At 38.4% G+C, this 16,995-nt stretch overlaps 1 protein-coding gene across 1 annotated transcript in view; it reads right to left on the bottom strand.

The window, feature by feature from the left end:
* The window catches only part of LOC134532786 (cardioacceleratory peptide receptor-like), a 429,388-nt gene that overhangs the window by 303,587 nt on the left and 108,806 nt on the right, over nucleotides 1–16,995 (bottom strand). The window contains exon 3 of the mRNA XM_063369640.1: nucleotides 12,808–13,419. Coding sequence (XP_063225710.1) covers nucleotides 12,808–12,996 — 189 coding nt within the window. The 5' untranslated portion in view covers nucleotides 12,997–13,419. The remainder of the gene's footprint in view (nucleotides 1–12,807; nucleotides 13,420–16,995) is intronic.

Genomic DNA, 16,995 nt, shown 5'->3' with positions numbered 1-16,995 from the left:
TTCAAATCGCGTTGTTTTTCCTGAAGCTTTGCGCACCATGTGTGTGCCCGGGTAGGCGGGGCCCTTAAAGTTGAATATGCTGACATTTTTTTTATATATTCAAACAGTATGCCTACCTGGTATGAGCGTCGTAGTATAGAAATTTGCATGTGATATGCATGGAAGACAAATTAGAAGTGATGCCAGAAAGAGCGACTTCGGAATTTTCAAAAGAATAAATATCACTCTTGCCTGCAAGAGAGCCGAATACACGAAATGATATGAATTTAAATACTATTTAATATTGCTGGGGTGGTACGTTTCGCTATTTTAATCAATTTGGTAATTACAGCTTAATACTGACTATTTTTGGCGTGATATACATAATGTAATATTTTGTGTCACATACACAATACAAGTATGCACATATACACTCTAAAACGTTTTTGTACTTTTACAAGGGAAATTCTTGGAAACCCTGTTGCCAAGGATATTTCTTGCAAAACTACAAGGCAGAGCCTTGCAAAATCGCACATGGTACAAAGCTCTGCCTTGTAGTTTTACAAGTAATATCCTTGGCAACAGGGTTTCCAAGGATTTTCCTTGTAAAATATACAAAAATTTCTTTCAGTGCACTCTAAAAATTTTTTGTACTTTTACAAGGGAAATTCTTGGAAATCCTGTTGCCAAGGATATTTCTTGCAAAACTACAAGGCAGAGCCTTGCAAAATCGCACATGGTACAAAGCTCTGCCTTGTAGTTTTACAAGTAATATCCTTAGCAACAGTGTTTCCAAGGATTTTCCTTGTAAAATATACAAAAATTTCTTTCAGTGTGTATTAATTTTACATGATGTACATAATTCCACAAGTATTACGCGTATTCTGTCAGATGGAAATACACAATATAGTTTTACTGCTTTCTATTGTACTAATTATCATTAAAAGACCAAATGGCTTCAAACTTTTACGTGAATTCAGTAAAATCACAGAATTTTTCGTTTTTGTGTACAAGTTTTAAAATTTTTTAAAACATAAAATACTTTCTGAATAAGAATTATTTATTTAAAAGTATTTATTTGTAACTAAAGCAGAAAAGTATCTTCGAAAGGAGCAACTAAATAGTTCTTCTCTTATCGTTCTAATCGTTGATTACTAAAAAAAAAACCCATTAGCAATTGGTATATAATCTTAATTACTAATTAATCTATTTTACTATATTTTATGGGATGTAAGATAAAGTTGTTACAGAAATGTTGACTGTTTGTAAGAAGTTAAGTACCAGAGAAATTGTGTCATTGGAAATAATAAAATATTGTATTTAGGAAGAAAAAATCGCCTGCTTGTTTGTAATAAGGTTTACTAAATACTTCTCAAGATACTATAGCTATTTAAACTTAACATTTTAATAGCAATCTTGAATAGTGCTACTACATGAAAAGTATGATATATGTAGTTTTTGAAAGTCATAACAAATGCGGAATTTTATTTTATTATTAATACCGTTTGTTTTTAGTCAAATTTACCCTTTATCTTACTTTGATATTATCATTTATAAATTACTTATAAATTTAACAACCCTCAGGTAAGAATTTTAGTTACATGTAGCTAAACTATATTTCACACCAAGAGTTTGCTTTAATATCATAAATACATAACAAACCTTTTTTGGCAAAGGAACGCAGTGAAAACTCTGTAAACGAACATTAAATATGACTAAATAATGGTGTGATGCAGTAGTAGTGATGCAAGCAATGTTCAAGAAGAAACTTTTCGAATTAAAGTTCGAGGAATTATTTTTAGTTTACAGTGATTAGAAACATATTTCCTATGTGAAATCACTGTCAAATATTTTTTTTTTGTAAAACAAAATCCCACATATATTTTTTTTTTGGAATACAAAATTTGCAAAACTTTTCTTAGTTCCGGTAATGCCGAACATTGAAGAAAGAGTCGAAAACGCCGACTTCAGAAACTCACGGTGTACGAAACATTGTACTATCACGGGAGTTGTTTATTTAGTCGAACTGAAATAATTTTCTCGCTTTACTTATTGCCGATTGCTTCGAAAGTAAAAAGCACCTACTAAGTTTCTTCGAGTTCTTCGGAAAAGCAGCAAGGTACTCGTTTTAGTTCTGCATTACTATATACATGAGTGCTCTGGAAATACGTTGCAATGTATGGATTTTGTAGAACCACCTTAAGGTATTAAATAACCATTCACGCCCTTGCATTTTAAGATCGAAAAATATATTTTTTTGCCATATAAATGTTTTAGTGGTATTAAATAAAAGTAACGTAAATAAACATACACTTCGCATTTGTACACCGTAGAAGATGAAATACGGTTGTGAATAATTTTTTTAGAACCAAAATGGCACAGAACACTCTAAATCATTTCTTTATGTTTTTGAATATGAAATTCATCGTTACAAAAAAATAAAATCATCAAGCAAATTGACAAGTTCCCAAGGAAACGCTACATTAATGAGGCCGCGGATGAAGTACATCAAAAATCAAATTGACAGGAAACGGCTTCAGATATGTAAATCCCTGCGCTAATTGGTTCACCCACGCAAATCGCTAAACAAACATTCGGCTGACATGGCCATTGTTTGTATCGCAAAGCTTACGGCCTTAAAGTTCGATCTCACACGCTGAGTTGGATATTTAATTTCCTTGCCACTACTATTAACTAATGGATTTTACCGTAAATTTATTTCGTAAGCTCTTTTGCAAATGTTTTTGGTTCACAGATTTTCTCACCAGATATTTACCAAACTGTATTTTCAAGATGTTAAAGGTCGCGCAGGCAGGCCCTTTTTTTTTCAGACAGCCAGCGCTCTGGGCAGATAATCTTTAACCGTCCGCCTTCCTTTCCCATTTCCCCCAAACTTCATACAATATTACAAATTCAAGCTTATTTATCATCAGCTTTAAAAAAGCACAGTGTGCAACTAAGTAATAAGGCTTTTAAAAGACATTAGTCGTTTGTCCTTTCTCTTATTTAAATTTCATAAACGGTTGTTGCAGTTTTATACGGCTGTTATAACTACCGTAATAAAACATGAGTTACAGTATACCGTATATTGTTAAACGAGTTTTAAATCTGTTTCTATAATTGTTTGATTTAAGGCCCGATATTTTTTAACCGCACTGCAATAGTCAGTATAAACTTACATTTCCCCTTGACATGTATTTTTGAAGATAAAATCCTTATCGTAAGTTTAAAAAAAAATTAAATTTCCCGTTCCTCAAATTTTCCTGTCCTATTTTTTTTTTTTTTTCCGCTCCTCAAATACTCCCGCGCCTCGAAAACTGGCGCTCTGTTCAAATTCCCGGTTTACACGTTTTTAAATAGGGGCCTAACGCAGTTTATTGTAAGTACTTGCGTGAATTTTCACCTCTATGAGATAACAGTTTACAAATATCAAGTTAAAATAATTGAAAACGGAACGCATACTGCAAGAAAGCTATACTGATAAATCTCCAGGAAAGGCCCTTTAAGGATGTTAAAGACAAAACAATGAAATAATCGACACACACGTGTGAGACCCAGCTCTAAGGCTGTGTGGCACAAACCCCTGTAGCCACGCCAGCTGAACATGACGACACTGTCCACACACCCAAGTTACGGACGAAATGTTATCCGTCGGACAGGCGGTCAATCTTGTACAATCTTGTTATCTGAAATTATAGAGAGCTCTTCGTTCATTGAAGGTGAGCCATTCGTTGAACAGCCCGGATATTTACTGTCATTTCTAAGAGTGTACTCCACCATTGAGAGCCATTACCAAAATGAAGATCAGCAATGCACACAAAAATTCATATTTGAAGTTATCAGGGAATTATAGTTGACATGCTAGGAATATAAATTATAGGATACCAAATTACAGAAAACTTGTGATGCGTGTATCAAAACTTTCATTTATTAGTGTTACAACCTCTTCTCACGCGAAACGCGAAAAAGCCATATTTTTTTAAAATGTCTGAAATACTTGTTATTTTAGTTTAATGCCTTTCTGTATTTATTTTCAGTACAAAATAAAAGTTATATTTTTGTCAATACCTATTTATATTTTCGACTTCTTCGTTTCGTATTAACTTTTAAATACCACTGTGTGTTTCCAATCGTTATTAAAATTCAAAAGATGAGATGCAGATTGTCTTGTGACAATCAATCGCATCAACCATTTTCTCGCCGTGTCACGATCGATTGTACCGACTTCATATCGTTCCAGCCCAACAATAGAAAAGCATCTAAACATTGCTGCCTGTTGTCGTCGCAGATTGTAAATGTATATGAACTGCACAGTTCACGGGGACTAAGATCGTGTGGTACAAGCGTGTGTTGGCTCAACGTTAAGGGGGGTGCCTCCCATTTCAGGTCATGATTTTATATTTATATTAATCACTGATTAACTTTTTGACTTTTTCAATAGTTTAAATTCCATGAAATTAACAATATAAACAGCGCATACTTTTTTGCATAATTAGCCGCCAAAGTTATATTTTTAACGGTTTTGGGTTGTACAAATAAGGAGAATTTAATTTATTTCAGAACTGAAACTTTTTTAGGTTTAACTGCAATGCCACTGGCTACTTCATGATATGGTTTGCATTTCTATCACAAAAAACTCATTTCGTGTTTCTTGGTCGTCAAAATTGTAACAAATTTGAGAATTTTGAAATGCCAGGTAAAATTAATCAATATTTTTCTGAAATAAATTCAAACCATTTCTCGAAGTAGCCAGTGGCATTGCAGTTAAACCTAAAAAAAAAGTTTCAATTCTGCAATAAATTGTAATTCTCCTTATTTGTACAACCCAAAAACGTTTAAAAATGTAACTTTGGCAGCTAATTATGCAAAAAAAAAGTATGTGCTGTATATATATTTTTTTCATTTCGTGAAAGTTAAACGATTGAAAAAGTCTACAAGTTGATCTGTAATTACTAGAGACCCGAAAAATTCGCGGGTTCATTTCGTGTTATGCTAAAGTTCAAATAATTATACCTTAAAGCTGCTTCTGTCATTGGTTCACTGTTAATCTGGAGGACTGAGGGACAATTAGAGACCATCACTCTATGAAGTGTCGAATCACAGGCCACCCAGTCGAGCCGACTCACAAGTCAGCAGCCAATGAACAGTTGGCATTTGTTTGCCCGAGTGTGTAGATTATATTGGAGTCCATCCTGGAGGTCATTTAACCCGCGAATTGTCCGGGTCTCTAGTAATTACTGTGAATATACAATCATGACCTGAAATGGGAGGCGCCCCCTCAAGAGGAATGGTCCCGGGCTGAGATGGAAGAGCAGACGGCGCGGCCGCGGAGAGCGAGACCAGAAGTGCGGTCCGCAGGGACCGTCTAGGGCGCTAGGGCGGGAGAGAGGTGGATAATTGACAAGCGGCCCTGCCGCTGACAGCCACAACGGGGCAGAGAGAGGCCGGAGGCAAGCCTTCTTGCTCCCCGTCCGCCCGCTCGAGTTGACGGGGGGGTTAACTGACTGGAAGAGCAACACCAACAACCACTGAGCCCGGCTCCAGCTCTCCTGCCACGGCGTGACGCCTGGAATGTTTCAGCTCCACTCCCACCCCTCCCCCACCCCTCCCCCTGCGCGTGTTCCCGTCGAAACCCTTCCGTCAGCGTCCAGTGTCCGGAACACGCCACGACCGCTGCGGGGCGACTTTTTCCTGCTGGTTCTATTTTTTTTTCTGACGACGCAATCGATTCTAAAAATAAATATATACACCCAGGCTATTTAACAGCCCGAAACATTTTTGTTCCGCAAAACAACAAGGAAATCACGCTTTAAACCAATAGAATCCAATTAAAATTTAATTGTTATGATTTACCGCGAATACGCCATATTGCCGTCAAATATACATTTCACCAGTTCCCACCACACCCTAATTAATTGCCAAATTAATTATTCCTGGAAGCCTTTTCAACTAAATATGGCCTTTCAATTGACCACATACATTTATTTAATACCTCTTTTTGTTATGCTGCTACGAGGTAAATAAAAAACTGGTTTATTTTAAATAATAAAGTATATTTATATTAAACTAGCGGTGTGCCCGATGGGGTTTCCCCGTCGGCAACATCTCAGTAGCCGGCTCGACGCAGTTCGTGGCACCCGCTGACGTCACACCGCGCATGCGCGCAGAGCAGCACCAACGGTCGGTACAGTGCCCAACTAACGCGCACGCACACTCGTGGGAACAACCGGTACAAACAACGCCAAAAGTAATTTCTACGCCGCAGCTCCAATACAAAAAATATACATAAAAATACTATAATAGCAATACAATGCCAATAAATTATATATATATATAACAATAAATGGAATCATACCATATTTAAAGTACACCACTACTTAAATTCCTTGATTTGGAATTCGAATCCAGAAAACCGAAGTTAAATGATGCTCCAACTATATGAAACATGAAAATCAGTGTCTCAAAAGTAGGAATTATATTTAGTCAACATCTAAGTAATGTAAAAAAAAAAGAATTTTCGGGATTTTAAATACGGTCCTGGTGCAAAATCATTTACAAGACGATTTTGGCACGCGATTAGGAAAATATTTTCCACTGGAAAAAAAAATTTGACTTGAATATATTGTTTATTGCACAGCAGTATAAGACAGAAATGAGATATGATACCTAATGTCAAAGTATGCTCATCGACTTTTGTCTGACAGTCACTATTATTATTAAATTTGGATATCCCTCCTTCAGTAAGACAACTACTTCCACGCCATTGGCCACTTCCGTGTCCGCATTCAGTCGTCAGCTATGTCGGCAAGTTCCACCTCGTGACCTAATTGCAGCTGCAAACTCCTTGTTGCCTGGTAAATAGTTTGTGTGTCGCCAATAACTATAGGGAACGGAAAAATTCGCGGATTCAATTACCTCTAGGATAGCCTCCATTATCCTCTGCATTTCTCAAGTAAACACTCGTGTTCATAGGGTACTAAATTGTGAGGCGTCTCCACTGGGTAGCTTGTGATTCGACGCTTCATTGGTCGATAGTCTCTCATTGGTCCAGAAAGCTCCAGTTTAACTGCGAGCCAATAGCAGAACCAGCAGAATTGTACAACTTTTTGAATTTCAGCCTATCACGAAATTAATACGCGAATTTTTCCGGTCTCTACCAATAACTCCATACTTAGTGCGAAGTTAACAGTCTTCGACCGCCGTCGTCACACGCGCGACAGATCACTGGTTGACCGTGAAACGGTACATAAAAAAAATATTCCCGGAGCTGAGGTTGGCTTGGGAGGACGCCAAGAGCCTCCAATTACATGCAAATGAAGGGAAAATATGACAAAAATAATTTTTCATTCGATTAGCAATAACAAGCTTCAATAATATAGGGTACTGTAAATAATTATTTTTTAACGAGATCAAATTAGTCAAACAAATTGGTGCATTAAGTACCGAAACGACATGTAAAGACTAGAATTAACCATTAAAAAAACATCATTTCAACTAACGTTTTTTAAACTAAGCTAGTTAAATTTCGTTTACTTTTCACACAAAGTTTAATTAGTAAGACTATGCCGTGTGGTTGATACAGATGTTTCAGGTATGTGAATTCACAGGGGAAAAAATAAAACAATAGTTTACTCACAGGAAAAGTTTGATCTACAAAGGAGAGTATGCAAAATTCATTTGAACTATCTGTTAAAGTCGAACCAGATTAAGGTTCATGCTTGAATGTATGTCTATAAGAATTTTATACTGCTTTCCAAACGAGTTCAGACATGTTACCTCATAGGGAGAAAATAATACATACGAAATAGTTTTGAGTCTATTCAGAAAGTATGCAAAATTTAATTAAACTATGTATTTGCTTTGGTTACTCATCGTGTTAATTCGTTTTAATTTAAGGATTTAATTTATATGTCAAAGTTAATTTTGCATTTAACTTTCTACCATTTATAAATGTTTATAAAAAGACTACAGTTATATACGAGCGAAATAAAAAAATTAGTGCACGTGTTAGAAGTTATAATTACTTGGCATGATAAAAAATACTATTTTTAATTTTTCATGCAAATAATTAATATATAAAAAATAAAACGATTGGAGTAATATTATAAATACGTTTGGTAAAGTATAAATTCTATAAAATTAAATATATATATATAGAAACATCCTCAGTATTCAAAATTAATATAAACACGTGTATAAAATTATTTAATTTAGTAAAATAATCGAGATAAATATTAATTAATAATGAAAATCAATAAATATGCTGATATGCTGAATGAGTAATCTAATTTGAAATATTTATTTTATTTTATATAATTATGTAATAATATATAATTTATAATAAAAATAAATTATATATACAGAAACATAACCTAACTTATATAAATACACTTTAAAATACACCTTAAATTTTATAAACAAAATTATTAACTATACTATTATTAATTAATATACTGTTATAAAATAATTAACAATATTATTAATTAATATACTTTTATAAAATTATTAACAATAACTAAATGTAGTTATAATTATTTGGACCTTTATTCAATATCAATCACTAAAGTATGTGATTTAAAAGCACATATATAATCTTTATTTGTATGTAATGTGGCCTTTACTTATCTTGTCAATTTTTGTTGCATGCTGCGCCCGCATCGTAAAAGTTCATTCTCATTTTTTTTCAAAACGTGCCTAAAGTATAACATAAAAAATTACCAGCAAGTAAAAAAAAACACCTTTGTCTCATGTAAGGTGCTCAAAAAATTCAATTTACATAAAATCAAGAAATGAATTTTAAAAAATTAAAATGTGGAAGCAGAATGATGATCAAGGTTTGATGGATGTTACTTAGAATTTTCTAAAAAGACTTTTCAGTTTTTACTATTTCAGAGAACGATACAACGTACTATTATTTGTATCGGGGTTTCCGGTATATGAACTAAGGCGTCCCGCTTAGGTGGTTCGAGGATTAATCAATGACCGAGAAATGACTGGAAACGAACTGTAATATAGTCTTTTTAAGCCCGAAAATAAATCTCGGGAATCCTTTTGTGTATAAACCTTTCAGTCCATAACAGTGCAACCAAAAACGCTTGCTTAAAATGTTTCTACAGCATGAGGCAAAAGTTCCCATTTATTATCCTTTGAAATTTGGAAGCCCACAGTTATAAGTTTCCTGAAAAGTCAGCACAAGTAAAGTTTTCGTTAGTATGCTATAGAACTTTCAATACTGCTGTGAAAAGAAGAAAAAAACTTTGCGAATCTTTTGTAGTTACAACGACGAGCCAATCTCTGGCACAGTCATTATCCGATAAAGTGTCAGAGATTAAATCGTAAAGCGAAACTTGTCACGTTTTAAACAGCCGATGTTGAATAGACTACTAGGAAAATACGAGGTACTCAACTAAAGTCTCCAAACTTAACTTTAGGCTTGTCATGCAGGTTTGAGAAGTGCGGTCTTGAGATAACGTGTTTTATGAAATCCTGTTTCTGCACTTTCCAAAAATGGTGAAAAACTGAAACTTACGTCATGTCTGACTTAATGACCATATTGTAAATGGTCACTCCGTGGCCCTGATTACTGACGTTTAGCTTATAAATCTTTGACCCAGTATTGGGATTATAGTCGTTTTCAATGTTTAAAAATAAAAGCCAAACAGATTATAAATGCAACGAAAATTAATGAAACTTGTTTAGGCTGATGTAAATAGTCTTAACTGTCAGATTTGACAACAACACACGTAAGTACAGCAAATCTTTAGCTGTTGGTAATTTAAAGTACATACGCCATTTGTAGCACTTTGCAGCTTCAGCAAGGTGGGCAATAGAACATCAAGATGCTATACATCCATGTACTTTGAGCGATTCTTGCGAAAAGAAGATTGATTAAAAACGTTTTTATGGACATACGCCATTGCTGGTTTTCACAGTATGTCATAGATAGAGACCCGAAAAATTCGCTGGTTCATTTAGAATTAATCATTTAGTGTTATGCTAAAATTAAAATAATTATACCTTAGTGCTGCTTCTGTCATTGGTTCACTGTTAATCTGGAGGACTGAGGGACAATTAGAGACCCTCACTCATAGAAGTGTCGAATCACAGGCCACCCAGTCGAGACGACTCACAAGTCAGCAGCCAATGAACAGTTGGCATTTGCCCGAGTGTGTAGAGGATATTGGAGTCTATCCTGGAGGTCATTGAACCCGCGAATTTTCCCGGTCTCTAGTCATAGAGACACCACAAGAATGGCCAAGAAAGAGGAATGCAAAAAAAAACACATGGAAAAACAAGCCCAAATCAGCCTACGTCAAATTTTAAACACAAAGACGGCGCAGAGAATTCCGTGGAAGGAATCAGTCGGGGAAAAAAAATATATCACAGCACAGACGAACACAGTGGGAGGAAAACGACGAGACATTTGTAACATTAACAGAAAAACAACAAAACAACAAACGACAACCTTGGATAACACAGCAACGAACAGACGAACCCATCACCAAGTCATGCAAGATGAGACCAACTACCAAAATTATATTTCTTGGTTTTATGTTGCAAAATACAGATTAATTTTGGTATTAATGATGTTACCAAAGCTGTCTGCAAAGTGCTGGCTTCCGTGCCAAAAGTAAACAACTACCACCCCCGTTACTTGCTTCCCGTGATATCCCAACGAGATACGACTCCATGATTCATTCCTCGGTGGAGGGAACCGCCGAGTGCCCTCCTGCAGAACTTTCGCACACTTCAGATCCGGAGGCGAGACGTGATGAGTGACGTGACAGCGTGTATGAGAGAATTACTGGCCCGAACTTCAAACTGATAATTTACCAACAGCGCCGTAAAAAAACCTGGGTCATGGCAGATGCAACCTTGCGCGTCGTTGAGGTTGCAAAATCTGGTTTTATTTTTTATAGGCCTCGGTTTCAAAGTAAGTGTTTGAGATAAACTGGTCGAAATAGTTAGGGAATCAAACAAAAATTACTAGGGGATCAGACAAAAAATGACTTAGAGGATTCATACCAGATCCTTGCTGGGTTGTTTCGTGTTTCACGTTCTGTCCAGACGAGAACAAGTCTACTGTCAGGTATCGCATTGAAGCGCGACTCATCGGAGATTAAAATGATGTCCATCCGTCATGCACCCATCCTCGATGTTCCTCCGCCCAGCTTCTGCTGTGCGGTGCTCTCCTGGTAACGTGCATAGAGACCACATGCAGACAGTTTGAGATGACACCCTGCGTCCTCGTGTTGTTTGCAAGGAACGTTGCAGTAGCGTTACGTTACGCCCGTGTTCCGAAGGGCTGTCAGTAGACGCTGCTTATAAGCTCACACTGCCAGTGGAAACACATCTTGCCTGATCGCCTCTTTGTTTTTGTCTGATCCCCTATTTGGGTGTGTCGGATCCCCTGGTAATTTTTTTCTGATATGTCCTAATTATTTTGAGCAGTGCATTTCATGATTCAGACATAAAACATAGGCACTGCAAGAAAATACAACTTGACTGTTTATAATTATAAAACTTAACTGTTAAAATTATTGTGAATCGAATGTACCATTTGTAGACATACGCGTACGTGCTTTCACTGTGTAAATCCGGTCATCTAGACAAGTCTATTGGGTAGTTCCACAGAAAATGTTAATTTCTTGCAATGAGTAATATTAACGAGATGTTTTTAAAAAGTCTACCTCGTTGTTAGCAGTGTCAATTTCACTACTTATACTTGGAAACACTTAATGTACTTAATATTTCACAATAGATGCACAGTGCCCCAAGGGTAACAAATTTGTCTCTCATGTGGCACTAAATCATAATCTATAATCCCTCAATAATTCTCACTTTGGTTATTTTTACATCTTTTTAAATGAAGAATACTCGGAGGAAACTTGTATAAATAACAAAACTACGAAATATATTTTAGTTTAGCTGACTTATTTCTTTAAAGTTGTTAGTGTGCATAAATAATGTCCCACGCGTGAATATTGGTCTATTTTTGCATTTGTTTTAGGGAAGAAATTAATGATTAATTTGGATAAAAAAACTACATTTTAATATACATTACTGGGATTATAACACTTCTAGAATATTCCCATTGGTGTTTAATACATGCGAGAATATATACCTGCAATACGAGTCCCACACGTGACGGTGGAATAACCTATTGGCAAGTCGTAGGCTAATGTTAGAGACACGCGTGAAATACATTCATCTATACCAGTGGTTCCCGAACTCAGTCACAAAATTAGGATAGGGGTCCAGTCTCGAGAGTCTCAGGTCAGTTCTTGAAAAATAATAATATAACAATTTCAGGGTTACGAAACATTGAGGGAAATGTATGACAAGTGTAACTTACAAGAAACGGCGTGGACTCAATATGCAGGGCCGAAAGAATAAAAACGTTACAATTGTGACCACTTGGCTTTTTTTAAGGTGATTATAACTGCGCATAAATGGATGTTTCTTGTTACTTCTGTTCACTGAACAATAAAAACAACTTGGGGGAACCACTGGTCTTCATCATCATTATTATATGGGACGGCAGGCTGGCAGAGGGTAAACGGTAGCCAAAGATTCACCCATAATCAGCTACATGCCCGATTTGTTGAAATTTCGGAATCGTGGTCTTTTTATTCTTGCAGGTCCACGTAGTGAAAATTAGACTGAAGTTTTTGGTTATGTTAGGTCAGCAGAATTCATACGGTAAAAATTGCTGCGATGCTTGCCCAAAAGTGAAATTCTGAAGCTGATGGAGAGCGGATCACTTTTTCGGGCGCGCAACTGACGACGGGTGAACCTCGAGCTTGCCCGGGAGGGGGTGAGACCGACCTCGTAGAAGTAGAAGGAGTTGAGCGGCGATTCGGTGGAGGAGACCTGGTCGCTCCAGTTGGTCGCGGCGGGGTCGTCCCACGTCGTGCCGCCTGCCTCGGCGTCGCTCGCGGTCGACGGGTACGAGCGCGCCCCCGGGTCCGTGGGCCACGCGGCCGAGGGCGTCGCCCACTCCTCCGGGTCGACCATCGCGGGGGGGGGGGGGGGGGGGACTTCAGGCGCCGAGGACCGTCGTGCCAAGACAGGAGCGAGCTCGCGTCGCCGCCATACCGACCTCCGCGAGCGGACACAGTCCGGCCTCCGTCGCTTCGACCCCGCGCGGAAGGTAACTTTGGGAACCGCACTCGCCGATGATGATCGCGGTCACCAGCACTCTCGAGACGCGACGACGTTGCCCGCAGGAGAAGCCACGGGGAAAGGCGACAACAGCCCCGGATCTCGGCGGAGACAGCACGCGCGCTTACCCCCCTTCCACGACGACCTCGGAGCGGGCGCCGTGTGGACCCCGAGTCCGGCCGAAGAAGTCCTCTCTCTCTCTCTCTCTCTCTCTCTGTCTCTCTCTGTTTCTCTCTGGGCTCACCAGCTCACCAGCCCATTCTGCCACTGCGGAACCTGCGGGCAAAACACACAGCGTCTTACTTACAAACACTCGTACGCATTTAAATTAATTTTTTTTTGTAAACCACAGACATTTGTAAATACGTGAAAACAACTGAATCACTACAAAATATTGTTCGCAGTAATACTGGATTTGGATTCTTACCCGAGAATTTATTCCTTTTAGTTGTCCCAGTACCAACATTAATTATAGATATGTGTAAACCGTTCCTTGAATAGGTTTCCAGCATTAACTGCGCATTTTAAAAAGCATGATAAAACGAAACAAGGTCCAATTATTGAATATTCGATTATCTTTTCCATGGTTGTAAAAAAATAATTATGCTTGAATGAAACATGAGTAATTATGCGCCAATTTTACTCAGTATTATCTCGAAAAAAAAAACCTATTTCATATATGTAAAAAAAATAACCATAGCCATGTGTTGTACATAGTAACAATATCTTTCTTGTAGTATACAAGTACATAAAAAAAAAAGATCATGTGCGGGTTTTATGACATCCAGGTCATCGGATGGTAACACACGACCAAGGGCGGATCTAGGATTGACTTGTGGGTGGGGCATCGGTAGTTTGGACCTACCATAATACTCGCTTATTACTTCAGAAGTCGCATTGTCTAATGCACATTTTACACTTCTGGGGGGGGGGGGCACGTGCACCCATGACCCCCCACCCCCTTCTATATCCGCCACTGCACACGACGACACAGAACAGCGACGTTGGAGAAGGAACCGTCCGACCATTCTCCGGGAAAACCGAATTCAGGATAACTGCACCAGGTTTGGAACCTCCGCGAGTCCTCAGCCTCACTGCTGCAACACCTCGCACCTCGCTCCATGGTTCTGCACGAGTCCGGATCTTTGTCTCGCGTCTTTGTTCACCAACCCACGGGATATCCTCGTCCGTCGAGGTCTGCACAGCTTCCCGCCACGCCACGTCATCAGGAAGTCGCTACTCGGCCGGCAAACAAATTTTTGATCAAACAAGATAACACATTCATGACAAATGTATGTTAATAAAGTTCATTTTTATAATGCTACTAGCTGTACCTGGCCACGCGTTACTGTGGTTCTGTCTGGTCAAATGGAAAAGAAATGAACGAAACAGAAAATAATATATTTTTTTTTGTAATTTGTTTGAAGCAGGTACACACGTAAGTACAAATCATCCCTCATTTTCCCCGGCCGCCATTAGGAGTTAGCTGCGTCTTTCGTCACGTCCGGGGTCTTCACTGCTCTGGCGGCTTCTCCCACTCCCCGCGCATCTTGTCTTTTCCCACCACGACGTCGGCATGGTTTCCCTCTCCTCTCCCCACGTCCTAGTGCCCCTCGCAATTTTGTCACCAGCACTCGCTCCCCCCACCCCATCTACACATGCCAGCGCACGTCGCGCTGCCCTGCGCGACACCTGTCGGACGCCATAGAAACTAAAATAAAGCAGTCTCTGTAGTTTCCCTGTGCGCCCCCAGGCAGCGCCACTGACCGATGCCTCCCTCCTCTCAGTATCCCCTCTTTCTGCCTCTAGGCCATCCTTATTGGACTCCCTTCTCCGTTCTTCCCTGCTATCCAATCGGAGCGCCCTTTCCTGGGACGGTTTCGTAGTTACAACTATTCCAACCCATTCCCCTTCCCAGGTCATCTTTTTATCCCCTATTAATTATGGTCGGTACTTGACCAACCTCACAGCAGTTGTATTGGCACTTCCACTCGAGAGACACATTTAACTTCGGCGTGTCTTTACACCAAGCCAGGTACCGGAACCTGAAATACTGAATGCAGTCATGTCAATTTGGGAATTTTATTCCCAGAATCTCCTTCCACATTTCTTGTGGTAATTTATAGTGTTTTTATTTTATTTTAGTCTTGTGTGTTCGCCTGTGCTATTTTGTTTTTGGAACTTACTCCCGTCAATTCTGCGAGGATGTGGTTTAGAGATATGCCTCCCCACCAATTCAGGCCCCGATTTACACACGGCCTAACCGGGCATTTGCCCAGAGCGGGAGAACTTGAGGTGTGAAAAACATACGAGGACCAAAAATCATGAGGGACGGAAAAAAATAAGATGTTATTTTACGGTGATGATTTTATTTTTAAAAAAAGTACGTGTCAAGGGGAAATGCTTGTTTATAATCACTATTGCAGTGCGCATTAAATTATTAGGCCTTAAACCAAACACTTTATAAATGGATTTAAAACGTGTTTAACAATATACAGTGTACATAAACTCATGTTGTACTTCGGTAATTATAACAGCTGTGTTAAACTGCAACAGCAATTTATTGAATTTAAATAAGAAAAAAGACGAACAGCCTATGTATTTGAAAAACCTTAGTGTATTTAGTTGTATCATGTTCTGTTTTAAAACTAATAATACATAGGCTTGAAATTGTACAATTTCATGATGTTTTGGGGTAAATAGTAAAGGAAGAGGGGCGGTAAGTATTGTCTGCCCAGGGTACTAGCTGCCTGGAGTCAGGGTCTGTCCACCATCAAGCGATAGGTGGGACTCGACTACCTGAATTTCCCCCCGTCCCCTTCCCATAAATTTTCAGACCCTCCTTGATCGTGACCTTTTTCTATTGAAGTTCATATTTTAATTTTTATTTACTGCTCAGTTCTGCTGCAGTGTGTCTCAGGTTGAGGGCCCAATGTTTCCGGATAAGTTCCTGCTGCCAGGAGCTCGCACGCTTCAGTAACGGCCTGCGAAGCACGTTGTTTCGGCATCCCCGAACGACTCCATCTTCACGGCGGCCGCACGGAAGATTAGTCGAAAAGAGATGTTGCCTTCTTGAAAATTCAGGTCCAGCGCTAAAACAACTAATTTCGGATCTACTAACTTTTTAAACAGGTGACAAATAAACATTAACTGTACGAATAATCAATGGCTAAAATTTTTGGCGTTCATGCTAGCTTTATGACTTGAACTCAATAATTTAATAAAATCATAATTCATTATATATAAGTTGGCCAACATTTTTCAATTGCCTTGTTAAATACACTAATCTTTAAATTTTTTCTATGGCTCTCTTATCCAAAACAAGATATAAAAAGCAAAGCTAACAGTAATAACGGCAAAACAAAATATTAACATTTTTTTTTCTTTTAGTTAACTACCTGGTAGTGATAACGATTCGCTCTATATAGGCAGTACTGTTGAGCCTGTATAGAATTTAAACATTAGTGTGTCTTGGTGGTTGACCTCTGGTGATTTACCTACGGGTTTATTACAACCAGGCATGCCTTCCTCAATTTCTTTACTTTCTAAGAGGTTTATAATTATTTATCATAAACCACCGACGACACATTATGGAAGCGTGCTGGGCCCATAACCCAGAGGTACGTGGTTCGGAACCCACGCTCTGCTCAAACTGTATTTTTAAGGAGTGAAAAAAAAAAAAGTTTAAACACGTTTTCTTTCAAAATAATTTTTAGAAATGAAAAGTCCCGTAAAGATTCTTGAAAGCACCCAAGGAACTAGCATTACACCTTTGTATTAATTTCTCCGCCATATGATGTTAAGGTTACCTCTCAAATTTTATAGCTCCCTTATGCGCGACGAGAAGACTAC

Source organism: Bacillus rossius, chromosome 6 (assembly GCF_032445375.1).
Source record: "Bacillus rossius redtenbacheri isolate Brsri chromosome 6, Brsri_v3, whole genome shotgun sequence".
In the NCBI taxonomy this organism is placed as follows: domain Eukaryota; kingdom Metazoa; phylum Arthropoda; class Insecta; order Phasmatodea; family Bacillidae; genus Bacillus; species Bacillus rossius.
The sequence above is the reverse complement of the archived record's forward strand: the minus strand, read 5'-3'. Positions and strand labels throughout refer to the sequence as shown.